The 27000-nt window shown below is 35.6% G+C and overlaps 1 protein-coding gene and 1 non-coding gene across 7 annotated transcripts in view; both read left to right on the top strand.

The window, feature by feature from the left end:
• The window catches only part of Eif4g (eukaryotic translation initiation factor 4 gamma), a 62798-nt gene extending 35973 nt beyond the window's left edge, over window positions 1–26825 (top strand). For all 6 annotated transcript variants that reach the window (XM_011062676.2, XM_011062677.2, XM_011062675.2 and 3 more), the window contains 22 exons: window positions 607–959; window positions 1303–1569; window positions 1694–1817; window positions 1902–2093; window positions 2533–2726; window positions 3296–4280; window positions 17675–18495; window positions 18631–18735; window positions 18956–19477; window positions 19571–19647; window positions 19851–20019; window positions 20151–20516; window positions 21431–21594; window positions 21822–21874; window positions 21986–22218; window positions 22915–23087; window positions 23288–23367; window positions 23577–23803; window positions 24065–24208; window positions 24289–24364; window positions 24584–24733; window positions 25035–26825. In XM_011062676.2, coding sequence (XP_011060978.2) covers window positions 607–959; window positions 1303–1569; window positions 1694–1817; window positions 1902–2093; window positions 2533–2726; window positions 3296–4280; window positions 17675–18495; window positions 18631–18735; window positions 18956–19477; window positions 19571–19647; window positions 19851–20019; window positions 20151–20516; window positions 21431–21594; window positions 21822–21874; window positions 21986–22218; window positions 22915–23087; window positions 23288–23367; window positions 23577–23803; window positions 24065–24208; window positions 24289–24364; window positions 24584–24733; window positions 25035–25249 — 5690 coding nt within the window. In that variant the 3' untranslated portion in view covers window positions 25250–26825. The remainder of the gene's footprint in view (window positions 1–606; window positions 960–1302; window positions 1570–1693; window positions 1818–1901; window positions 2094–2532; window positions 2727–3295; window positions 4281–17674; window positions 18496–18630; window positions 18736–18955; window positions 19478–19570; window positions 19648–19850; window positions 20020–20150; window positions 20517–21430; window positions 21595–21821; window positions 21875–21985; window positions 22219–22914; window positions 23088–23287; window positions 23368–23576; window positions 23804–24064; window positions 24209–24288; window positions 24365–24583; window positions 24734–25034) is intronic.
• On the top strand, window positions 22702–22837 carry LOC147909191 (small nucleolar RNA SNORA53). Its single transcript, XR_015545810.1, has one exon. It is a non-coding gene; the product is annotated as a small nucleolar RNA SNORA53 (small nucleolar RNA).
• Window positions 26826–27000: the final 175 nt, after the last annotated feature.

Raw genomic sequence — 27000 nt, 5'->3', positions numbered from 1 at the left:
TTCCGTGTATATAAGACTATAGTCTTAAAGGCTTTTTTTAATTTTTAGCGGAACAATCCAAGATATGTCACGTCTAGATGTAACGAGATTAATTAGTCTAAACATAATGATTCATTTCTGTTTCCGGTATATGCATCTCGCGTCGATGGTCGAAGCGATAATATTCGCTTGATAAAAGATGTTTAAACAGAAGACATAAATTTTAATGACAAGAGCAGTAATTTATTTTGTGTTATTATTTTATACACACTATGTTTTTATTTTATGTAATAATAATATCGGTTCTTATATATTTGTTGTATATTTTATATATTAAAGATCGAGAACTATGCAACCTGTTATTATACAACTCTACGAAAGATTTAAATAAAAATAAATTATATAAGATGATTGTATGAAAATGTTTCATGGAAAATAAGTTTTCGTGAGAGTAACACTGGGAATTGTTGTTTTATATACCACGCGTACTTTTATCGTACTATAAAACGTGAACAAACACCTGGTCGTGATCTGCACATTTTCAGATAGCGACTCCTATGAATTAGATGATTATGTAATTGTTGTACAAATATAGACATGTTGAGTAAGTTGTAAATTTTGTTTCAGGATCGGAGTTTCATGGAAACTACAGTGCCCAGCCAGGGAGTCAGGTGGGTGGAAACGCCGCGAGTAATGTAGGAGTACCTACGGGTAGAGGGCCCCCGCCGCTCGGCGGTATACAAACGATAGGACAATCTGCAGCGGGTATACCACCAGGAGGTCCCGCTGGAGGACAAGCACCCTCGCAGGCACCGACACCTGGAGTACAGTCGCAACCGCCACAAGGTCCAGCGCCTACTACGACACCACCTGTGCATACACCGTCGCCTCAGGAAATGGGAAAACAGGCCCACTTACAGACGCAGCAACCGTCTTTACAACAAGTTTACGTGCCGACGCAAAACAGACCGGCGTCTCAAGTATGTACTCGTAATAGCGAAAAGATATATTTTCTTTTAAGTGAATGGCAGCACCTCATACTTTTCTTTAAAACTTTATTCTGAAAAAGAAAAAAAAAGAAAAAAAAGTTTGTCTAAATCTTGAGTTTATGATTTTTATATTTTTTTTAAATCTTATAAGAATATAACTATAATGTAAATTTAAATGTAATATAATATATTAGTAAAAAATAGAATTATGAAATTAAAAGTTTTTTGGGACGTTCTGAACATTCCAATTTTTGTATCTTTATATAAGTATCTATCTAATTTAAAATAAGAAATTGATTTTGTGAAATTAATAATTCTCATCAATCTTGTACAGGGTTATTATCAAACGGGTCCAAGGCCACAACAACCGCGAGGTCTGAGTCACAGAGGTGGTCAAGGTGCCAGTGGAACACCAGTAGTCGGGATGGCTGGGGTAGGTGGAGGCGGAGGGCAACCGCCTGCTATATACCCTCATCCGGCTGGTTTACCAGTGCAAGCATCAAGTGCAATGTATTTAAGTCAAAGTCAAGTCCATGGTCTTCACACGGGGCCTCATCAGCAATCGGTGTATCCCATGAATAGTCAAATACCGATTCATCAGGTACACATATTATATTGATATTTATATTTTTATTTAATTAAACATCACTTGTCTATACGAATACACTCTCTTAAGATATATCCAATCGAATAAAAAATAACAAACTTTTTCCGTTTGTTTTCAGTTTTCTGGTCCACCTCAAAGGCACCAGCCACAAAATCAGTCGTTTTATCAAACATTTCAACCCCCTCCACAAATTTTGCCAAATGTGTTCGCTGGATATGCTCACGCGCCCACTCAGCACGGCTGTGAGTTCACCAACGGTTCACGTTCCATAGCAAATAGTCAATACAATCGTAATTATGTTGAAGTACCGTTATATCTGTTGACAGATTATTATGCAGCGTCAAACACAATGAGTTTGACTAGGGCGAGTACAAGTGCGGTCAGCGGTGGTGCGCAACATGTCGCAGGTCCGCTGGCCGGTACTCAAGGTGCTCCAGTTGTACCGCAAGGTACACTTCAGCAACCTACTCAACAAGCCCAACCTCTGCCTCCGATGGGTATACCTCTGTCACAGACTGGTAGGTTGCTCTCAAATTTACTTGATATCTATTTAACCTTCCGCTGGCAACTGGTGTCTTTAAATTGATAACTTTAAATATGTAGAAAATAAATAAAATATCATTCAATTTCTATGATGGTAAATATTTGTTGTTAAAACTTTGTTGTTAAAACATGTATATCAGAATTTTTTTCGGATTTTTATATAATTCACAAAATAAGAAATTCGCTGTATTTTTCGAAAACAGACATTTGCTGACGGAAAAATTAACAAAAATTTGTTGTCGGCGGAGAGTTAACATATTATTACTTGTGTTAATACTTTGTTTATATTTTTTGACCCAAAAAGACATAACTAAAGAATACAGTATTACGTGTACACTTATAAACTAATGGGTCTATTTTTTTTTGCGTAACAGGATCTGTATCTAAATTGGAATATGTGTTCTTCTTTTAAAGATGTATATTCGGGACATAATGGTGGTGTGACAAACACTAACAGTACCACCAGGTCTCGAAAACCTAGAGGCCAGAATGCCATTTTGGACATAGTAAATCCATTAACGGGAAAAAATATAAGTGACGAAATTTATAAGGATAACGAAACTACACAGAGTGGTGAATCTAGTAATCGCGAGACGCCACAACCACAGGTGAGTTGCATTAAAATATCTTTACAATTGGCTAAGAGAGTTTAGCATTGATTAAGTTTATCTATGTTTGATAAATAGCGACACAATGTAAGAGTATCTTCTATGTATGTACATGAAACTCTCGTAGCCAATTGTTTATACTTATATCTGTGTACCCACACGAGCCATATCCTCTATCAAATTATCAAGTGTTGAAATAACACTCGAATGAAAAAAATTGATCGATTAGTAAGATATTAAATAAATATAAAATATCTCCGCGATGACATTTAACTTTAATATCATTCAATTTCGATATCAATTTTTCTTCTCTTACATTTGTCTAATATATATTATTATATATTATTATACATATTATTATACATATTATTATTTGAAGGAGGATTGAATGGCTGTAGGGTGACAGATTTGTAAAGTCTTGAATATTTATTTTGTTCGTCCAAGTGCTTTTATTTTGATTTCTCTCGCCCTATGATTTGAGTTTGGAGCCAGTTTTTAGTTACCAAACGTAATGCCTGAATGAATAGTACGTGCCACCGTCTATCACGCAGATTTGGTGATTGTTACAGAATAACGGTGCGGAGGTGATAGCCGATTTCGCGGCTCGTGTCGCAAAAGCCGCGACCGAGGGGTCCGAGACGGTATCGACGAGTGCGTCTGAACCAGCGCCTAATACAATACAAACAACGGCGCAAACGTCGTTATCGAACATTCATAGCAATTCCGCTAATGACACAAATAGTCGGTGTAGCAGTAGTCCGCCTATGACAAAAAATATAGCTGGTGCTGGCGCTAGCAAAACGGTACCTACGATAAATAGTCAATCATCGTTAGGTACTTGTAGTAACGTAACGCAAAGCGACTCAAATGTAGCTAAAACAGAGTCGAAAGCGTTGCAACTCCCCGTGAAGGAGTTCCAACCGAGGAGTGAAATAAAAAGTGTGACGATCGAGGAATCGTCACCCGTCGTATCCTCGGTGGTAGTCGCGAATAAAGATACTATTTCCGTACAGCTTACCGCGCCGATTGTTAACACCGAAACAACGGCTGTGGCAGCGACAGTGATGGCCGAAGCTGAATCAGAGACCGTCGGAACTACTGGCGCTGTAACTGCAGCCGGAGTTGGAACTGCAAGCGGAACTGGATCTGAGACCGCCAAGCATCTCAGCGCCTCGTCCAATGTAATGCAGACACCGGCTACCCCATATTGGAGTAATGTTACCCAGGAAATCCCGAAACCGTCCGCCACTGCCTCGAGCGCCAATCCCGTTCCTACTAGGGAGCCGTTCCCTAATCTCGTGTCAAAAACTTCATCGAACTCGCCGCCGAGGAGGAAACCCAACGCTACCGAGCTGCCTTCGAATACCAAAGAGCAAAAGGAGAGGAAGACCCGGGAGAAGAGTCTTGGTTCTCGCGGTGCCACTCCCACGCCCGTCATTCACAATCAGGCGGCGGATCACCATCATCAGAAGACGAACGGTGACGCAGCCGGTGACAAAACTGAAGCGGAGGTGGTGCATCCTAGAAATGAGATACAGCAGAAACCATCAGATGGTGAGTGCTTCGATTCATTTTACGAGAAAGTTTTAACTTGGCCTTCGTTCGAAATTATCTCACCGGTTATAGTTTTCATTTCATATCGCTTCAACACCGAATATCAAATAACTCTGTTTAAAACTTTTTTTCCACTTGCAATCTCCATATATACAGATACAATATTTAATCATACGTAAGCTATTATATTAAACGATGAAATAGCTTGAAAATTTGCAGAGAGGACGGATGAAACAAAGTGCGATATCTCTCCATTACACGCGCTGGGACTTTGGATCGGGTTACGCTTATGCGAGCGCAGCCTTGAACGAATTTACTCAAAGATACGTCAACCGTCCTCTCTCTTTTCTTCTCTCTTTTATTCGCGACTGGAAATTCACTCACAGGGCACGATATCTGTATAAGATATTCGATGCTATCGATCACAAGCAAGCATATGGTTATTATTTGTTAGTAAGAATCGCGATGCATTTCTTAAGAGAATGTCCTCGAGAATTCTAAACGCCACTCGTTTCGCTCGTTTGAACTTTGCGCGTTCGCGATAGCACGTCGAGATAACAGACAGCAGTTTCGACTGCGCTTTCTAGATAAGAATGAATTTTCAATTCCCTCGAGAGATTTTTGATGTTTGCGTTTTGATTTCTCGTTATCCGATATTTATATGGAAATACCTTAAAAGGAAGTGTCAATCGCGCAAATACTGTAACTGTGATTAATCATCAACTACAACTGAAAACTACAACTGTTCGATATATTAAAGAAGCTGTGGTAACCCAATCCCCAACATTTTTTTTTGTTATTTTTAACTTTCATGTGAAAAAGCAAATTAATCTATTTCTTAATAATTTTAAAGTAAATAATGCCCATATTAACGTATGCACTTACAATTAATAAATAATGCATTTGAGTCAAATTTAATACATTTTGTTCAGTTAAATTGTCTAAAACTCTATTGTTAGTTAAATCAACGACATAATAGGAACAGTAGCGACTTATAAAAATGATTAAAAATGATACAAATTGGATATAATTTGACATTGTGAATTTAATAATGTTCTAAAGCATTTTCTTTGAAAAAGTTTGATAATAGTTACTAAATGTGTTGAATATAATGAAATAATTTCAAAGTTAAAAATAATTTTACTTTTCTAAATACTTAGTAATTATTACTAAACAGTTAACAAATATTCAGAAAAGTAAAATTATATTTTAGTCGTATTAATCAAATATTTGGTAGAAATTATTTCATTCAATGGTAATTATTATATTACCAGATTCTTCTTTTTAATGTACAGAATGAACTTGAACTTTTGTTTTTTTTTATGTAATTGAAGAAAGTTTACAGTTCTTTTAACTACAATTTAGAAACTTACAGTGCAGATCATACAATTCTCTAAAAATTTTTCTTTTGGATTCAAATGACTCGTGTAGAGTTAAATTGATATCGCACGCAGAAAAATGTCATTCTATTGTTAAATTCTATGGTTGAAAAATAACTACTCAATTTACTGTCTTTGAAACAATAATTATTTTTAAAAAGAATATTTTCTTGAAGAATTCTTTGTAATAATCTTAAAATGTACTTATTATAAATTATTATAACTAGAAAAAAATATTACATATTTAAAACAAGAAATTATTTTTTAAGAATATTATAAAATTTGAAGAAGCAACTTTAATAAGCAAATTAAATTGATTTTATAATTTAATAATATTGATTGAAGTATTAAACTTAAAAATATTTTTGAAATTAAAATTCAGAATATATTTTGCTCGCATCTTTTGCACTCAGAGTCGCTTTTTCACTCTTCAACGCCCGAATACATATTTCTCTCATTTGCAAAAATTTTGAAGAACTTCAAGCAACGCAAACAGATGCTCGTTTTTATTAATGCAAATTAATTTTAATCCCGATTCGACTTAATTTTCTTCTCTTTCCTTATTCTTAGAATTAGAAAAAGATAGAAAGTTGAACCGAAATTAAAATTAAACTACATTACAGAAACAGGCACAAAGCTCGGTCCCACTAATGGAAGATTTACTTTAATCTCGTTTTAATTTATTGTTTTAATCTTTTCCTAATTCTTAGAATTATAAGAGATAAAGAATAAATAAAATTAAGATTAGAATTAATCTTACATAGGAATTCTATTTTATTTTTTTCTAATTCTTAGAACAAGAGAATAATGTGATAGATAAAGAGTTGAATTGAAGTTAATCTTACATTAGTGGACCCGGGCTTTAATAAAATCCGACATTCCGAACACATTGCCGGAAGACACTGTGAAATATTCCCGCGCGCGCGTTCACGTGCCGTTGCTAAGCTCTGCGTCGGCGTCGGCAAATCTCGGCACTTGCTCTGAAGAGGGCACCCTCCAAAAACCCTAACCTGACGTAACCTAGCTTGATCTAACCTAAAAACCACGAGGAGAATCGGTGTCGTCGCGTGCCGTTAGCCGGGGTTTTACAGGGTGCCGTTGTTGCTCCGACATATCCGCGCGTTTCTATCACGCGTCTCTTCACCGGCGAACGAATTCAATGCCGAAGATCCACCGCGAGGACTACAAAAATTACGAAACGTTCGATTTTCGAATTCGCGGACCGTTGCTCGAACAAAAGCGCAACGTGGCCTGAACTACTTCGGCCGTTTTTAATTTTAAATGTTCGTCCACTCGAATTCGTTCTCACTCGTCTTTATTTGTGATTATTTATATTGAATCGAATTCGCGCTCGTCGGTTTTTTTTTTTATACTTTGCTCGATCTTCGAAAAATTAATTGAGTGTTCCGCGTAGTGATTTGAAGCGTCGTTAATTTTTCGTGACACGTGACTTCAGTGTGATATGTATGTTTAGTGTTATTTGTTTATTATTATTTGTAAAGTCATCCTATTCGAATTTCGAACATCGGTAAATTCGTACTTCGACCGATAACAAGGAATACAAAATGAAAAAGGGTAAGATAGAGTGTTCTACTTTTCTTTTTTTTTTCCACGCTCAATAAAGATATTGAATTCGTTTCTTGAAGAGAACTATTTAGAAGGCAAACAGCGTCTCCATAAGGAAACGCGACGTTTCCCATCAAATGTATCCGACATAATTAATATTTCCGAATGTAAATAATTAATTTTTCGGGAAGGATACTCTCGGGTCGTCACTTACTGATTCGAGGGAAATAATCGATACCGTCGGCTTTTTTCTCCTCCGTCCTACTTTGCTTCGAAAAATCATCGTTGGCATCTTCGCGTCTAAACAATCGGAATTCTTTCGACGACCGTTACGGACGCCGAAGGTCCCGCGATTCCTTCGTCTATTTTCTGCGCTGATACGATCGCGTGGTAGGTAAGTTGGCGAACGAGGGAGAGGTAGGCATTGCATGGCAAGACAAGGCAAGGCAAGGCGAGGCGAATCGGAGGAGCCAAGCTAAGCCGAGCCGAAGGCGGACGGTGACGCGATTGCGCGAAAATGGCCGACGGGTCGCGATGACGAACGAAGCGGGATTAACCGGTGGACCGGCGCTGGAAGGAACGGAAGGAGAAGGGAGAGGAAGTCCACCATCGTCGCCGAGGGAACCGGACGGCCTTCAGTAGCCAGCACGTGCTGCGCTAGCCGGTCGCATTTTACACCGCTCTCTTCTCTCCCAATTCTGTCCCTTCCTCCTTTTTTTTTTATTTTTCTACCTTTTTCCTTTTTTAAATTCGTCTCGTCCCACCCTTCCCCGAAAAAAAAAAAACGACACTCCGAAGATCGATTCGACCACCACTTTCAATCCCCGGGCTTTTCTCCGCGGCCTCTTTCCTATACTTCCCGCAAATTCCCGTACCGCATTTTACACACTTGCATCACTTTTACCGCTCAGGCAATAAAATACGCTTATTATACCTTTCTCACCGCGCTGTGTTTTACAGTCTGATTTTACACTCCAACGTAACGACCTTCGCAATATAATTTTGTACATACATATATATATATATATATATTTTTTTTTATCAAACTGCGCCCTATACACGCATCGTTTTTAATCGAAATCCTTTTCCCATCTGTCTTTCCGTTTCCCGAAAGTTCGGCTTCGTCCTTCCTCGTTGGTCCCCGAGGAATGAATTTCGATCTAGTGAGAAGTTGGTGTCGCGCATTCGAAAACGCGAAGCAGTGAAATTAAGTGCCCGAAGATTGGAGCGATTGCAAGAAAACGGGAAGCGTGAAAAAAAGGACGAGGGGCTCTGCGTCGAGAGATGTACGTACGAATTGCATTTATCTTTCTCGGTCGCGTTGCACCTTTCGGCAACGTGATCGAAGATGGTCGCTATCTGGCCCGACAACGTGGTTCCCGACATCTTGTGATCGGCGAGACGAGACGAGGCGAGGCGAGACGAGGCCGAACGCAGCGCGAAACTAACCGAAGCAGCTGAAGGCGAGGCACGACGAGAGGCGGGGTGCGTCGCATTCGCGACGTCCGCTTATCTTATTTGTTTCATTAGATTTGTAAATTGCATGCGCCGCGAACCATACGTGGCGCAGTTTCGCTTCGATAAATATCGCTTCTGTACGCGAACCGTCCGCCAGAGGAAGGCGGCCGCCGCTCAAATATGGCCACCGAAATCTGGCCGTGCGCGCGCGCGCACTCACTCACTCACTCGCGTAGCTACTCGCCACGGGCCCCCAGGGTGTAGTCGCTCCGATTTTTTTTCCCCGCTCCTTTCCGCCCGTTCGTCTCTCGTTCTCGCGAAAAATTAAATCGCGCAATTTCCCGGTTTTATCGCTCAATCGCGACGTCATTTAGCGTTTCAAGATTTTTCTTTTTTTTCTCTCTCTTTTTTTTAATCATTTGTTAAGAAAAATGTTTGCCTGGATCGATTAGAAATGAAGTCCGGTTGAAAATGGAGTATCGGAATTTTCTGGTCAAGTCTGCTAGAATTCCAAGTGTGATAACCGGAATTCTGATTGATACAATCAGAATCTTCTTCTGGTTCATTTATTTTCAGACATTTTTCGCAGTGCATGAACGCGTTTTCATTTACATGGCTCGTTTCGCCAGGTTTCGTCTCGGAGAATCGTTTGATTTGGGAATCAGTCGATTGTTGTATATTTTATACCGGTCTCGAAATAGTCGAATTATGTGCGACAGGCGCGATCAATGGCATTGTCTGGGAAGACGCGTCCACGCGGTGGCTGGCGCGTGGCCATTTTGTGGAATGATCGAAAGAGAACGCGCAGCACCATATTGGTTTCGCCGACATTCGTCTCCGATGGATGGATCGACCTTCGTAAAATTGCGCTTTCATTCCATTCTCGAGAGTCGTCGATCGAGTGTTTACGAATTCAAAGTCCTTCTTTATGATAAATGTTCTACGAATCGATCTTCCAGTTTTTCCAGTCTTTCTTTGATAATAATACACTAAGATTTTTATTCAGATTATCAATATCGAAATAAGTTTTGTTTATTATTCGCAATTAATATTACAAGTAATAATGTATGTATATTGAATGTCGCATATTACATCAAGGACATACAACATGGTTATCTAAAAGATATCATAAAGACGTCATCTAATCATGTTGCATGTTTTCTGGATAATAATAAGTCGTTTCTTTCTAAATGAATTGCTTACACGATCTTTCCTTCTTTTCTCTTCAAGTTGGATAGGAAAGGAGAAAACGGTGCAAGAAATTGAACAGAAGAGAACAGACTTATTCCTGTTTCCGTCAATGTAGATTGACTTTAATCTCAGTTCAACTTACTCTCTTTATCTTTTTCTAATTCTAAGAATTAAGATAAGAGTTGGTTGAACCAAGATTAATTTACTTTCTAAAACTATTAGAATGAATCTTATTCTGAAGACTGAAATTTCAATCTTTAAAGATTGGAAATTGAGCCTCTCTTTTTTTAAGTCTGGCTCAATTTTCACTTTTTGGGTTGATATTCTTAATCGGTTTTTATATTGTATTTTATAATGTCAAAATTACATCAAATTTGAATTATTTCTCTAAAACGCCACTGTCGTATTCAGTATATCGTTAATTTAACTGAAAACAATGAAATTGACAATTTAACTCAAGGAAATATATTTTGACTTAAATTTAATTTATTATTTATTAAAGGCATACATTAACATAAATGGTGTTTACTTTGAAATTAACCACAGAAATTTGCATTTTAATACACGTGAAAGTAATAAAATGTTACTTATATGTGTGTGTGTGTGTGTGTGTGTGTGTGTGTGTGTGTGTGTGTGTGTGTGTGTGTGTGTGTGTGTGTGTGTGTGTGTATATAACTCAAAGATTTGGTTATCATTGTTCCTTTAATGCTGATAGTGTATAATTAAGTCTGTCTTAAATATAGTTTTATGATATTATAAACAAATCACAGAACTATTTTAGCTTCCTATGACATCGCTTAAAAGATGATTTTGAATTATAGATATCGGTTTGACAAAAAGAAGACACAGTATTCTTCATGGATTTTGATTTTTTTCAGTAGAATGAATCTATTATATATTGAAAATAAGTTATGCCGTTCGAACGTTATGTTGAATAGGCTTTGTGTGCACGCGCGCGCGCGCGCGCGTGTGTGTGTGTGTGTGTGTGCACATATATATATAGTATTTTTAATGTGTGAAGCTCCGTACTAATTATAGAAAATTGAATCTCGATGAAATGAATTTTCACGTAGTTTATAATGTGGCAAACAAAAGGTACCATAGACACAAGGCTCAATAACAGATAGTTCTTAACCTGTAGTGTATCAAATGTGCTCTGTGCACAAGCTTTACTTTGATATACCACAGTTAAAAATCTATTCATTATTGAGTCTTGTATTTATGATGTTTTTTTTGTATTATCTACTCTTTAAAATTTAAAGCATGAATTGTCACTCTGAAATGAGATAGTTTTTACATATAATGTGCTTTATAAATTTTTTGGAGAGGAATCTTACTCTTAAAAATGAAAATTGAGCCATTCATTTTTTAAACTGGCTTTCACTCTTTAAGAGTGTGAGATTCACTCCAAAAAATTTAGGTAGCAAATACATTATATGTGAAAACTAACGTATTTCATCGCGATTTAATTTTTATAATTATATCTATTAAATAATCATTAAATTTCAATTTTATAGTTACAGTTAATTAGTGAAGGGTGGATCTTTTATACATTGAAAAATGCTATTAATAAGGCCTTCATTCACAAAACGTTCACAGATGCAGCATAATTTATTTTCGATGTAGACTCATCATATTGAAGGAATTCAAAATCCATTGTGTCATCTCCTTATATGTATATATATATTAGAGTGAGATTCCACTCCAAAGAATTTAGATAGTACATAGCGAATTAATATCTCAATTCAGTCTCCCTCATTCGATGGAACATACAGAAACGACCCGGGAGATGCGTCGTCGATAACAATACCGTCGTCGAAATCAGGCGTGTATGCTCCCGATCACGGTAAAAGAAGTCTCCTCGGCAATCCGGGGTCACGGCCGCGTGTGGTAACGCAGACATGAGTGCGTGCGTGCATGCGTGCATGCGTGCGTGCGTGCGCACGCGTGCGCCCTCGGCTAACGCCATTTCACAAGAGCACGCGGCGTGCGTGTGCGCCAAAAAAATATTACGAGACTTTCGGCAGGGCAACCTTGGAGCCGCGCCGCTCGTCATTCGGCCGCGGCGATTCGAGTGAAAGCCTTCCGTGGCTTGAAAAAAGTTCAACCTCAGAAAACGCGTCACGCAGCTGTTCTCAAATGTTAAGAAAAAAAAATCCTTCGATTCGAAGGAAAAGGATGTCGACGTTAGTTCTGTTCGTGTTACTTGACATCGCCAAAAATGCACTCAAAATGAGGTAAATATAATTTGAGCGTTGGAGAGAGAGGGGGGGGGGGGGGAGTCGAATGCAAAAAGTGCAACGCGAACAGACCTATTGTTTCGAGACACTCCTTTACTCGAGCTTGTTCGACTCGTACGAATCGGTTAGTATCGATAAAAAGAAAAAGTACGATGTCATGTCACTCGCGCTGACGTTGTATTTACTGTACTGATAAGGAAATTCAAGGAAAAGAGTGATTTTATATGCGAAAGTAGATATTTGCATAATAATGAGTACGTTTGAAAATCAGCAGTTACCGATTTAAACGTATAAAACTAATATTTCGTTTGTCGTATGGCAAATTTTTCAAGTATGTTGATTGGCTAAAAAAAAAATAGAGAACTTTTAGAGATTCGAGAATTTATCTATTCTATACCCAAAGCTGATATTTCATGTGTTATACGGCAAATATTTCAAATGATGGGGCATTATGTTAATTGGCTAGAAAACAAAGTTCTCAAGTTTCCAAAAATTCTCTATCTTGTAGTCATCACATCTTGAAATATCCAGTCTTAAGATTTTAATCCCATCTCAACTATTTATCTTTTTTCAGTTCTAAGAATTAAAAAATGAAGAGTAATCGAGTTAATCTACATAGAAATAGGTATTAGAAATAGATTGGAATTTTTTGCACAACAAATTTTTCAAGCCTGTTGATTGGACCGAGAGATCTAAGAACTTTTTCTTTGCAATTAATTAATACGCTTGAAAAATTTGTTGTATGAGAAATGTAGTATTAGCCTCTGATGTTTGAGGCACATTTCAGATGTGTCTTTTTTAACACTTAGACATTCGAGACATTAATGTCTGTTTCTACTAACATAGATTAATTTTAATCCTGATTGAACTTACTCTTCATTTTTTTCTAATATACTTAGAACTAGAAAAAGATGAATGAGTTAAGTTCAACGGAGATTAAAGTTAAAGTTAATCTACATTGATAGAAACGAAGGCAAGAGTTCGTTTTAATCCAAGAAAGATGTGACGTTTCGTCGTCCTCGAAGGAAGAAAAATCATGATTCTTAGCAACTTCATTGGAAATGGCGTATTGATAAACGTATCGGAGTAGAGAAAGAGAGAGAAACTTTTTCCGTTGTCGAGGTACGATGTGCTCTTTGAGCTCCGTCGATGTCCGACAGCGATAGATGATTCCCTCATCGCTTCCTCCGCGAACTCACCATCTAATTATATCGTTTCCTTCTAAAATCCGCGTCATCGCGTTTTCAGAGTTTGTGATTCTCATCGTCTCTCGATTTTTATTTATCTCTACGGGATCGAATGAATCTCCTTCGTAAGAGAGGGTATGATGAATGACTCGTTTTTAAGCGATAATCACACTAGTGGTTGCCGTTTGAATCACGATTGGTTATTATTACTTTTCAACCTATCAGAGCAAAGCAGTCACCGATTGAGATTAGCGACTATCGTTTAGACAATGCTCCATTTTATAATCTTCAATCATGATTGACGTTGGCCAATCATAGCCAATGAAGTGTTGTGATTTATGCTTTGAAATATGTTTACTTTCTCGTTGCACACTCAATATTTTAGCATAAAATCTAGTCACGTTAATATCTTCATAAATTTTGAAACGTTAAACAAGAGAGAATACTTTCAAAATTGTTTAGAGTAAATCTTATTCTTAAAGATCAAAAATCGAGCCACTTTTTCAAAAATCTTCATAGAATTCCAACACTGCTTTAATTTCGTATCAAACTTGATTTTTTTCATCTACAATTATTAACATAATTTGACAGTTATGGATCACCGTTTCTTTTATTTCGATATGTTTTTATTCATTGACTACGTTTGTAATTATCTGTATTGCGATTATTAACTTTAAGATGAAATATTTAACGACTATTGTAATCGTCGGTTACATCATTGTGGGATTCCTAATCATTCACTACCATCCATCGTTTCAACTGAAGACTTTACTCTATAATGAAAGAATGATCACTGCCTCACAATGATTTCGACCGGATAACAATTTACTGTAATTATTTTTCTTTTGGTTTGAACTGCAACTAAGATAGCAAACTAGAATAGCAACCTACATGTACAATTGTTAACTCTTTTTATTTGAAATAAAACTTTCAAAGCAAACTGCGCACCGTCTACAGCACTAATTGTCAACTGTTTATTTGTCATGTATTTTTCAATTTTCAATGTTTGGAGAACTTATTTTCTTTTTAAAAATATAATATTGATCAAAGAAGCGATATTATATGGTAAACAATTCGATTTAATTTAATATTCTTGGTTAAAGCATTAAACTTAGGATTCAGAATGTAAGTATTTTGAATAAATTTGATGCTTGTGATAAATTCAATGATAGATTTGCGGATATATGAACTTATAAACTTTGGCAATATTTGAAACAAGTAATTATTATTAGTATACAATATGGATTTTTCTGTATGTATATATTCGTGCATTGAAGAGAGGGAGAGAAAGCAAAGATACTGAGTGCAAAAAGTGCAAGCAACACGAACAGATACTATGTAATGTTTCGAAGAAAAAAATAAATTTAATATTCTACACATTAAAAAATATTTGAAGTACATTTATTGTAAAAGAGAGAAGAAGAGACGAAAGACGGAGTTTTGCGATCCACGACCAGCTTTTATAAAACGCGACCAACCTACTTTCATGCATCGAGAATCGAATTAAAGACCGGTACCGAGGATGGTGAATGCGCGTATCGCCCACGATAATTAGCCGGTTTAAGACTCGCCATTTCGAGAGGATCCACCGATCGAAAAAGGCACGTTTGCTGTTGTATTTAATCCGCGCTTATTCTTTTTTTTATCTGCCTAATATTTCTGTCAATCATATCATGTCACTATTATTTTGTATTCATAATGTACTTTAAACAGATATTTAAATTTCTTAAATATTTTATATACATATACTTTAAAGTATAAATCGTCAAGTGTTTTAATATTTTGTTTAATTCTGACAAAATATAAGCCTGGAAAAATAATTTGAAAAAACGTTGAGAGGAACCAATGAGATTCTTTTAGATTTTCTAACCTGTAACTTCAGAATCTGCAATTTTTGTCCTTTTGAAGAAAATCGAACCAGATTCTAATTTGATTCCAAAAAATTTTCGGGGTCGATATTATCAGGCAGATTTATAACAGTTTTGCTGCGGTCTCATCTTTTGCACTTGCAATAATTTAAATTGAATTAAATCTCGTCCGATTCGACGGAGTGGGGAGGAAGGAGACGCTCTTTTCATCCGAGAGATAGTAAATCATGACACACGGGAGCGGATGTAGGAATTTTTTCAGATGATATTTATGCGCGGACACGAACATTTGAGTTAAGCGGCGTCTGAACACAGGAAGGAACTATTTTTAAATATTGTAATCTTGTAATCTTGTTGCAAAGATTTTAGGCTTGATTGAATTTGTGTTGATGCAAATATTATTTTGCATTCAAGACTCAATCAAAATCTTACAACAATACTAAAATCTTTAAAGCAAGATTTTTGTTTATATGAACATATTATTTGATTTAAGAATAATCTTTTCTGTGCAGTAAAATTCAATTCGTGAGAAATTCACCAACCACAGTCGAAAGCGAGAACAATGACTGAATCGACTGATCGATTTTTTATAGTTTAAGACTTGAAACTTAAATTTTACGTCTTAAAATTTCGTTACAGACGCTGCTTCAAGTGGCATCAATAAGATTTTAAGACTTAAAACTTACGAAATTGACCAATTGCAACCGAAAGTGAGGAAAACAATCGACTGCGATTGATCAATATTTTAAGGCTTAAAACTGAAATTTTACATCTTAAAATCTCATTGTAGACGCTGCTTTAGGTCGAGCCGTTGAAATTGCACTCAGTGCGCCTGCTCCGGCGCAAACCGACCGAACGGAACTAATTTAAGAAATCCTATGTCGTGCCTGTCGGTTTGCGCCAGTTCACAGGTTAAAATAGATGCGTGAAAGTCGTCGGGCGTCGCGGCCGGCCAAGCCCGAGGATTTTCCAAAGTGTCTTTCAGTCGGGGACAATCGTTCGCGGACGCTGTTGATTTGTTGCGCGGATCAATCATCATTATCTTCATCATTATCATCGTCGTCGATTATCATCGGCGGCGACGTTTCCTCGGATCGAATTTCAAAACCTAGAGGCCCAAACCTCGCGAATTCAAGGCGATTCATTTCAATCCAACTTCGCCGTCGACTTCTGAACGCGGTGCTCGACCGAGAAGGAAATCACCAACATCATATGCTCGCTCATCGACGGCAACAATAACGACGTTGTCGTCGTCGTCGCCATCTCGTCGCACCGATGAGCTTGTCGATGATGCGATTCTTCTCGTTGTCGTTGTTGCGCATCGTCGCGTCTACGTGTCGCATCTACGCCGCGTTTGGCAGGGATTTGGCAGATTTATAAATAAGTACTGAATCAGTGCCCCGCGCGCTCGTATGCGCGGCCATCGGAAACTCGAGCCATCCGAAGATGTGAGTTGCACGTGCGCGCGCGATACAGCTCACGCGAAACATGGGCGACCGAAGAAGTGACGGCGGCGGTGGCAGCCGTGCCAGAAGCGGCACGAGATCCAAAAGCCGTAATCGACGGGGATCCCGAGATCACGGTACGCGCGCCGTTCTGGACTTGGCACGTACGCCGATACGCGTCGAGAGCGTTCCCCGTTGAATGAATGCTCCTAAAAATCCAGAAAGACTCAGTCAGCTACCTGCCTCGAAAGAAAGCTCGCCGAAGGAAACGAACCAAGTGCGAATGGCTGTTTCCTTCCTTTCTCTCGAGCTTTTGATCGAGCTTTTGATTCGATCATTGATAATAAATATATTATAAGATAAATATAAGATAGGTGGAGCGATTGTGAATGACTGCGTTTAGTAGGAAGCAACTTTGTAACTGTCGTAAGATTTTTTTATATGAGTGGTTTGTACGTTTAGATCTAGCGAAGATCTGCGGACAAGACCTTAATCACACTCTCTTAAACTTTTAGAGTGAATTGTTACTCTCTAAAGAATGAAATCTCACTCTTAATGATTGGAAATTGAACCATTAAAAAATTATTTGCAGTTTTTAAGAGTATCTTATTAATATCAAATTATTAATATTCTTATAAAATGCTTGTTAGCATAAAAAATTATTAAATTACTTGTCAATGTTACTATTCTAGTTTTGTTCATGATTACATTTCGAGATCGAAAATTATTTCGGTCTACAGAATTGGATGTATAGATAAATTCTTATCAAAATATTTAAGCACTAAGCTCCGTTTTGACCGAATATAAGATTTCTCTTGTTTAATTAGATTCACTCTTTTTCAAGACAGGCTCAATTTTCTCTCTTTGACATTTACTTCAAAGAATTTAGAGAATATTAAAAAATCCTGCAGTTGGAAAGCTGCTTTTTCTGCTGAATGCAGCTAATGTATTGCATTTCTCCAAATTACGCGATCTCTTTTTCTCCTTGATATTCATGTTTTCGTAGCGTAGTATAAGTCGTAGCGTGCCTCACCAGTGTATTTCTTTTTCTGTTCCTCAGGTAAAGCTATGCAGAAACAAAAAAGCAAAAATAAAGTGAAACTCCGCGAATTGAATCGCAAAGGCGCGGAGAAGGAAGGCACGGACATGGATGCCTTTGTAAATACCGTATCAACAGCGAAAACAGCTGAGATCAAGCAAGACAACAAGGAGCAGCACGCACCCGCCCTGAAAGACAGTAATAAAGAACCCAGTAGAGAGATCAACAAGGACATCAAAGAAAAGGACAGTTATGAGTCGAAGAAGGAAAAGGAGATTTTGCCGGTTCACGCGAAAACCGAGAAACATGTATCCACGGAGGTGTCTAAGGACAGCACTCCCGCGCAACAGGCACCTCACGTTGTAGAAAAACCTCCGACCAGTAAAGAATCCTCGACAAAGTCGGAAAATAGTACGTTTAATGCTCTTCCTGCGACAAATCCCAATGACGTCGTCGATCACGCGGCGGTCATCGAAGAGATGCATTTGGAAGCAATGGTCGCGCAAAAAAATGAAGAAAACTTTAAGGTGTCGGCTCTTCATGCGTCGAACGACGAAAAAGCGACGACGATTCCATCCGTGACTACAGAGAAGAAGCAAGAAGTCGAGGTTTCCAGTGATAGTGGTAATGCCCCGGCCGAAATTGCTGCACCTAGCGTTAATAAGACGGCTCCTCCATTACTCAAGTATTTGTACAAAGAGGGCCAGTGGAGTCCGGTTAATATGACTGGAAGGAAGTCCTATGATCGGGAATTCCTGTTACGTTTACAGTTTGATCCTAACAGTAAACAAAAGCCAGCTAATCTACCAAATTTACAAGCTGTTTTGAAAGATAGCTTACAGGTACGAGCATGTTACTTCTTTGTGTATATAATTTATGCACGTAAGCTTCAACACACACACACGCACACACACGCACGCACACGCACGCACACACAATTATTGTTTTATAACGTATGTCATGTTTGATTTTTACAGAATGCGCATAATACTATGGATCTGAGGGCTTTTAAGGATGCTAATATTACTAGACATGATTCGTTAATGCCAGGATTTGCAAAGGCAAATATGAGTACACGTCCGGTAAGTAAAATTAAAATAAAACGCTTGCAATGATTTCTTATTATACGAAAGAAAAAAGAAAGACAAGATAAATGATGCCGCATAATGAAAGTAGTGATCTGAAATCTTTTGACGAATAATCCATTCTGATTAAAACGTTTATTCTTTTTCATATTATTCTATTGATTGTCTCAGCTTTGATACATGATATATATGAGATTTTTTAAATTCTGTTTTACAGCCACCAACGAGTCGTAAGAGTGAAAGTCGGGGTAAACCAAAACCGAATAAGCCAAATGTAATAACATTTTCATTGTCATTAAGAGAGGACGTGAAGCTAAGGGAAACAGAAAATGCATGGAAACCGACGAGATTAAAGCAGATTAATCAAACTGAGGAAGAGGCGAAAACGGAAGCCCTTTATAAAAGAGTACGAAGCGTATTGAATAAACTCACTCCGCAAAAGTTTAGCACATTAGTTGAACAGGTTCGAAGTTTACCGATTGATACGCAAGAACGTCTACAAGGAGTCATTAATCTCGTTTTTGAAAAAGCTGTCGACGAACCCAGCTTTTCCGTTGAGTATGCGTTGTTGTGCAAAGAACTGGCCCAAATGGAAGTTGCAGGCTACGAAGGTCAAGATAGTTCCATTAGCTTCAAGAAACTTATTATTACACGTTGCCAAAAAGAATTCGAAAAGAATCCAATTGATGATGTCGCGAGAAACCGAAAGCTAAAAGAAATTGACGATTGCATTGATTCGGTAAGCATCTTGCATTATATATTTTGTTTTTTAATTTTTTTTTCTCTAATAAACTATGATTTTTATATCTTATTGTTTTATTGTTTTTATTAGGAGAAAAAGAAAGAACTCCAGTTGGCACTTGAAGAAGAGGAGCGTAGGATACGAATTAAATCTGTAGGAAATATCAGGTAATTTTTTTTGTATCTGACATATTTACGTCATTAAAATTTGTTTAGAATTGTCTTATAGAATTGTATAAATATAATATTATTTATATAATATATTAATATAATATAATATAATTATATTTATAATTATTTGTGATTTTGTATGATATGATATAAAATCCTTATCAAATTATAATTTTCTTAAACATATCTTATTCGTTTAGATTTATTGGCGAGCTGTATAGACAGCAGATTTTGACAACGAAAATTATGCACCGATGTATTCGTCATCTACTAGACCAAAACGATGAAGATAATTTGGAGTGTCTATGCAAACTGTTAACAACGATTGGCAAAGATTTGGAATTGAAAGGACAGCAGGCTAATACTGATGTAAAAATGCTATTTTTATTATTCATGTTTAATTGAAACGTTTATGTTGGAAATATTTCAACATAAACGTGCGAGTTGACGATAATATATATTATCTAAATTTATTTCTTATTTATTTTTTTTACTAATAGGAAATGCAAGAATACTTCAATAGAATGCAAGAGATTGTTGCTCGAAAAGGCCACAGCAAAATTAGTTCTAGGATTCGTTTTATGCTTCAAGATGTTATCGATTTGAGAGCAAATAAATGGATTCCGAGAAGAAATGATAACAATCCTAAAACAATAGATCAAATTCAAAAGGAAGCGGAATCCGAAAGACTAGACATGCAAGTGAACAGCGTTCCGTTAAATACTGCACGAAAAGACGATCGTAATAACGATAGGAAAAGAAATCGTGGGCTAGGTGGTCCCACTGACGATGGTTGGAGTCAACCAGTAGGAAGAGTAAGACCTGCGACATATTCAGTGGAAACTGCAAAATTGAAAAATAAACCAGTTAGTTATTTGAGTTTATATTATCATGTTAAATAGGATTTTTTTTGTAGAATCACTACGAAATATGATGCCATTTTTTCTCATTATTTTATATATATATAAAATGTATGATAATAATGATAGAAAATAATTGAAATAAAAAAACATACACATTCAAAAATATATACATAAATCGCATTCCGATATACATTAAAAATTTATGATATACGTAATATAGATTGTAGATTAACAGATATATTGCACGGTTTAACAATATAAAAGATTTAAAGTTCATATTAATATGTTTATTTTTAGTACTATTATTTTGGAATGTAAGATAAATGTACCAATTAATTGGACAAAATGACAAAAATGTTAAATATTAACCTTTTAATGATATGACTAAATAAATTGTTATTGTATAAACGAATTTATTTAATCATATTATTAAAAGCTTAATATTAAAATTTAAAATTTTTGTCATTTTGTGCAATAATTGAATCATATCCACTAACTATCGACATTTATCTTATTCAATTTTCACAAAAAATATATAAAATTTTATATTGTAATTTATAAATTATAAGTTTTTTCTTAATCAAAAACACATACATCATATCTAATAAATAATATAATTGCTCATTTAATATAAATAGTACTTTTGAATTTTTAATTTTTCTAAAATTATTCGATAACAATGCATTTGTTAAAAGTATTCAACATAGAATTAAAATGATAAAATATGTAAAATTAAAAGTGAAAAATAATTTTTTGGAATCATGCTTAACAACTATCGAAACATAATGTCCTATGCTGATAGTTTCACAATTTAATGTAAGCAACACAAGAAAAACAATTAGCATTGTGGAAAAATGACAATAAAAAACCATTTTCAAAAGTGAAATTTACTAACATTTTAAATTATTTTTCAACAGCCACCAATGGACGACATGCAACTTGGCAACAGAGCGTCTTATTTATGGAGGAATACTAACCCGTCCAATAGCTCTAAGACGATAAGTTCCAACAAATTTGCATGCTTAGAGAATATGTCCAATTTAGACCAGGACAAAAGAATGCCACCTTTACCGCTCTCTGGGTGAGTTTTAGATTTTTCATTTAAACACATTTGGATTTTGTCCGCGACTGTTTATTAATCTCATGTTTCGCGCTTTTCTATGATGATACATAATTACAGACTAGAGTTTCTGAATCTTCTAAAAACTTAAATGATTTCACAAATTAATACTGATATATTATAAATTACACATTAACATTTAGAAAAATATTGAACAATCGCTTATATATTTTTATCTATTATTTCAGATCACGATCAACTGGTCCAAGAGAGTGCAGCAGCCGGGATTACAAGTCTTATGGTATGTTTTCCTATATGCAAAAATATATGCAACTTACTTTAAGTGACAATATATTATTAAACATTTCCTTTGAACAAGTAATTCTTATATAAAAATCTATTATTTTTACAGATGGTAGGAGCTCTCGTAACGGCACTCATCAGTCGGGTAGTGCTTCGAGCAGGGAAAGTCATTCATTACTTGATAGTTCTCAAAGCCGGAAAGTCCCGATGGTTGCGTCTGTAGTGAAGTCTGCTTCTCAGTCTGGAGCTATAAGCAGCCACAAAGCTCCAATGTCGGAGCAAGAATTTACAAAGGCTTATAATTCTATACTGAAACATTATATGGAGGAGCCGATTATTGACGTAAGTACTCTTGAAATTGAATATGTATACGCATCACTTCCTCTTCTATGTCTTCATTTTCCGTCATAGAACAGTATTAGTCTAAACATCTTCTCGGCTTACACCTATATTATTGTTGCCAATAAGAACTGAATAGCTTAGACATAGTACACAAACGAAAAATTAAGCTTTAATTTCTAGATTTACTACTCCAACTGTGTAACAATTTCAAAGTCCTTGTCCTTTTGTTATAATATAAATAATAAATAATAAATACTTCAGTTCAAACCTTCATTGTTAAAATTTGCTATTTACGAATTTAGATCCTTTTTAGATTATAATTTAGCTGTATTGCTTTATGGCTTGCCGATAAATGAAACCAAAATAAATTACAATTACATATCTTAATTGATCCAGAACAAAATATTGACAAGAGATCTTGCGATATATTACTTTTATATATGTATATACTCCAACGCGATAGAAATATTTCCAATTAAACAGCGCACGCTCCTTAGATCTATCTCTGGTTCAATAGGAGATGTTTGAGTCATTGGCGTGCAATAATAGGCAATACTTTCTTCTTAGTTTCTTGTGATAACGTCACAATACTACTCACATTAACTAAAAAGAGAACAAAATATTAAAAAAAAATTTTTTTTTATTATTCTGAAACAGAGAATTCAATTGTTAATGCATATTTATTTTTGTTTGCAGAATACGGCATTAGAGATTCAACAGAAATTTGATACCGCTACATTTGCCAAACTTACACGCGAATGTATCAATCACGTTCTCGAAAAGTCGCCCATTGAACGAGAACTGATCTCAAAATTGTTATCCCATTTGCTTAGGAAAAATATTTTGCCTGTGGAATGTTTCAAGAATGGGTAAGTTACTTCTTCGTTTGTACAGTGAATTATTGCAAAGTAAAAATAAAGTTAGTAAATTATGTATTAATTAGTGATGAAAATCCTTAACAGAGTTAATGAAGATCCCCCCCAAATCTGATGTTATTTGCATAAAGCTAATCTTCAATGCCAAGTTTTTTCACCAAAACTGTTGCAAATACAAATAAATTTTGTTTTAGATTAGGAGAAGTGCTGGAAATAGTAGATGATTTGGTCATCGATATACCGAAAATTTGGACTTATATAGCTGAAATACTGTGTAAGTAATACATGCATCTCTATAAATTAACCATATAATGATAATATAGAGATTAAAATGTTTCTTTTGTGATGACGATTACATTTTACGCCATAGAAAAATATCGTGCGGGTAATAAATAGCTCAACAGGCCTGAAGAAATATACATAATAATTAATTTGCCCTATTAATTTAAAATCGATTCACACGCATGGCAATCTGTGTTGCAGCACATTCGATAGAGGACGAAGCTGTCACATTATCTGAATTGGAGAGTACATGTAAAAGTTTGAGGAAGCAAGGCTTTGTAGGAAAATTCCTTGGAGAACTTCTAACGAAAGTATCTCGTAACAAAGGATGTAAGTGGGTTGCCGAAAAGTGGTACCAAAGCAACCTACAACTACACACATTAATTGATCCGGAACGAGAAAATGCTGAGAAGATTATACAAGAATACGTATGTATACATTGCATCGCTTTCTCTTCCATGTTTCATTTTCTCTTGTAGGTACATACAGTATTAATCTAAGCGTTCTATTATTCTCAACTTACCCATGTTATTGTTGCCATTTGTTTGTAAGAACTGGGTAGCTTAAAGATAAATCAGATAAATGAAAAATTGAGATTCAATATCTTTGCTGTTCCAACTTGTGTAGCCAAGTAGTAATCTTGTCTTATGCACATATAATCTTATTGGTTTCATTATTCTTACTTTTAGAATTTGGAGTTTCTGACTGGTGATTATAATAGTGCCAAAGACTCCACTACTATCGAGCAACTCTCGTTGGAGAAAATTCAAGAAACCCTTGTAAGGCTCATGAAAGAAAATACTTCTTTTGATGAAATTTGCAGTTGGATAACTGTAAGTATAGTAAAATTGACATATGTGTTCTCTGTTCTATTTATATCGATAATTTTCTCACAATCAACTTATTGTTTCAGGCAAATATTGGTGATAGAGAGAAGGATCCCAAGTTTATAAGACATTTGATAACTGCCATCTTACAAGCTACATTAGGTACACATCATAATACAGTATTTTTCAAAATATTTAAAATCATGATTTGTCTAACTTCATAATAAAGCATGATGATAATCTTATTTTTTAGAGTAAAGATATATGTGAATTATTCTTTGTGTTGTTAAGCCAAAAGGATACTGATATGATTTTTTTGTGAAAATAATTACTATAAAGTTTTTCATATTTTATAAATCGTTTTTCTCTTTGTATGTGCAGAACGACATCATGGTACTTGGAAGCTGAACGTAGAATCTTTTACTAGTTTGCAAATGTTGATTCAACGGTTTGTGGACGCGAACGAAGAATTAGAATTGCAATGCCTTTATGCAATTCAAAGATACATTATGCTTATCGAGTTTCCACCTGGTAAATAAAATGTGAAAATATTTTTATGTATTATCACATCGATGTTTTGCTTTATTTCTTAACATATTTCTTTCTAAATAAAAATTTATATACGCATATATAAATTTTTTTTCTATGGATATAAAGACAAATTGTACGAAATTTATGATGATAACATTTTGTTTAGAGCAAAGATATAATATGTAAATTATCTTTGTGTTGTCAAGCCAAAAGGATTCTGATATGACTTGTGAAAATAATAACTTTAAACATTTTTAGATTGATAATTTAAATTGTTTTTCTCTTGTGTTTTCAATTATAGGTGCTCTTGTTTCCATTATGAATCGATTGTGGATGGACAATGTGATATCAAGCGACGCGTTCCTGGCATGGCAACGGAAAGCGCCAGAAGGACCTGATGTCGAAGGCCATAGCGTCTCACTCGTCACTCTTACGTCATTTTTCACCGACTTACAAGAACCGGACGATAATTCCAGTGTCGAGGAATTGTCAACTAGTGCGAATCAGGGCTGTTGACGATACTGTGATCGATTGCATTATCGTCTATTAAAAAGACTTAAATATGCGTTTCCTCGTTGAAAGGAAAATACAACGCCCGAAATCAAATTACTGTTGTGTTTTTTTTTCATAAACATTGAAAACGCATGAACGCTCCAAGTATCGAAGGAAAGAAATAATGAAAAATAATGAAATGACAGAGATGTATGTAATATAATCTATAACTCCAACGACTCTCTACCAATAAGTAAAGAGAAGTGAGAGTGTTGACTAAATAAACAAACGACAGCTGTATTTGAAATACAGTATACATAATGAAGATAAAGTTTAACTATTAATTATTACAGAACTATGCAAAATAATTATTATATATAATTCAATAAAATGGTTCAAAGTTTAAATAAAGCAAAAAAAAAGTGGCTCGAAAAATAATTATTATCGTGTTTCTTATGTAAAATGTTTCTGCAGCGCGAAGTAGGTCGATCGCTCAATAGAACCGGAACATGCGTCTCTTTTTTTCCATTGCTTGGAATCGGGAAGACCAAACGTTACTTCCAATTATATTAACGCTAATGTCGCAGATCACAAACCGAAGTGCTTGTTACACGATTTAGATAACAAATTGCAGATCGGAATATGCAATCTGAGAGTATAGGTCAATTTAAGTGGAATAAAAAATTCGGAAAGTAAGGAAAAATAAAAGATAACTACCGAAATAAAACCAAGTCTGATACTGACAGCGATATGGTTCTTCCTATTATTGTAACGGAATACGGTATATATAACAGAATTACTAATTTATATCTTTGCAAATAAGAACTCATAATGTATCATATTATAAGAAAGGACATTCATGAAAAAAAAAATACAAGAGTACAGTGAAAGTGAAGGATATATATTGCGAAGATAGGATCTGTAATCTAGAACACATTGAAGTTAGGAAATGAAAGATGAATGGTGTGCATATATACATATATATATACATATACATATATATATATATATATATATATATATATATTAAGGTACTATTTTTTAACACTAGCTATTTATAATCACAAGGAATAAGAGAGAGAGAGAAAACATGAGAGAATGATAGAAAGAGTGAGAACAGAGTGCGACGCGTGGGAACATAGGTATGTATCCACGTGGCTAATGCTGTAGCGAATTGTATAAAATTGTTATTAAACTAATTTGAGGTACAGCGTTGAGCTCGCCTTTGTTTCGAACGTGCTCGTATAGGAGAGACTGATTTTCCGTGTGCATGTGTGCGTGTACAGCTATCAAAGAATTATGTTTATCCGGCAACTATCGTTAAGTGCCGATACCACACGATTTATCGCACCTGTAAAAGGTATCCACACTCGGGAAAATGCGAATTTCATAGAGGATGGACGCAGACTATATACGAGATATACTTTTGCAAAAGTATACAGAAGTCTTTGCTTTGGTCTCTCAAAAGGAATCGTCATCTGTCAGAACCTTCGATCTACCATTTTCGAAATACGAAACACGGACGAATCGATTACAGACTTGAAATTACATGGAGCATACCTATATATTGTATGTAAATATATATATTATTATTTAAGTATATTAACAGAGTCTGCAATGTTTCATAATTTCTTCTTAGTTTGAAACATACGAGTTACAGTATTCATCTGTAACGTTTCTATATATTCTACCCCTTCCTGAACCTTTTTATTAGAAAATTTTTTTTTGCGACAATTCTTTTCGAAGATTACTGCAAACGCACTTTCTTCAGGTAA

This window comes from Acromyrmex echinatior, chromosome 7 (genome assembly GCF_024713525.1).
Source record: "Acromyrmex echinatior isolate Ae372 chromosome 7, ASM2471352v2, whole genome shotgun sequence".
Lineage (NCBI taxonomy): Eukaryota > Metazoa > Arthropoda > Insecta > Hymenoptera > Formicidae > Acromyrmex > Acromyrmex echinatior.
Note: the sequence above shows the minus strand (reverse complement) of the source record. Positions and strands in the feature narration are given on the sequence as shown.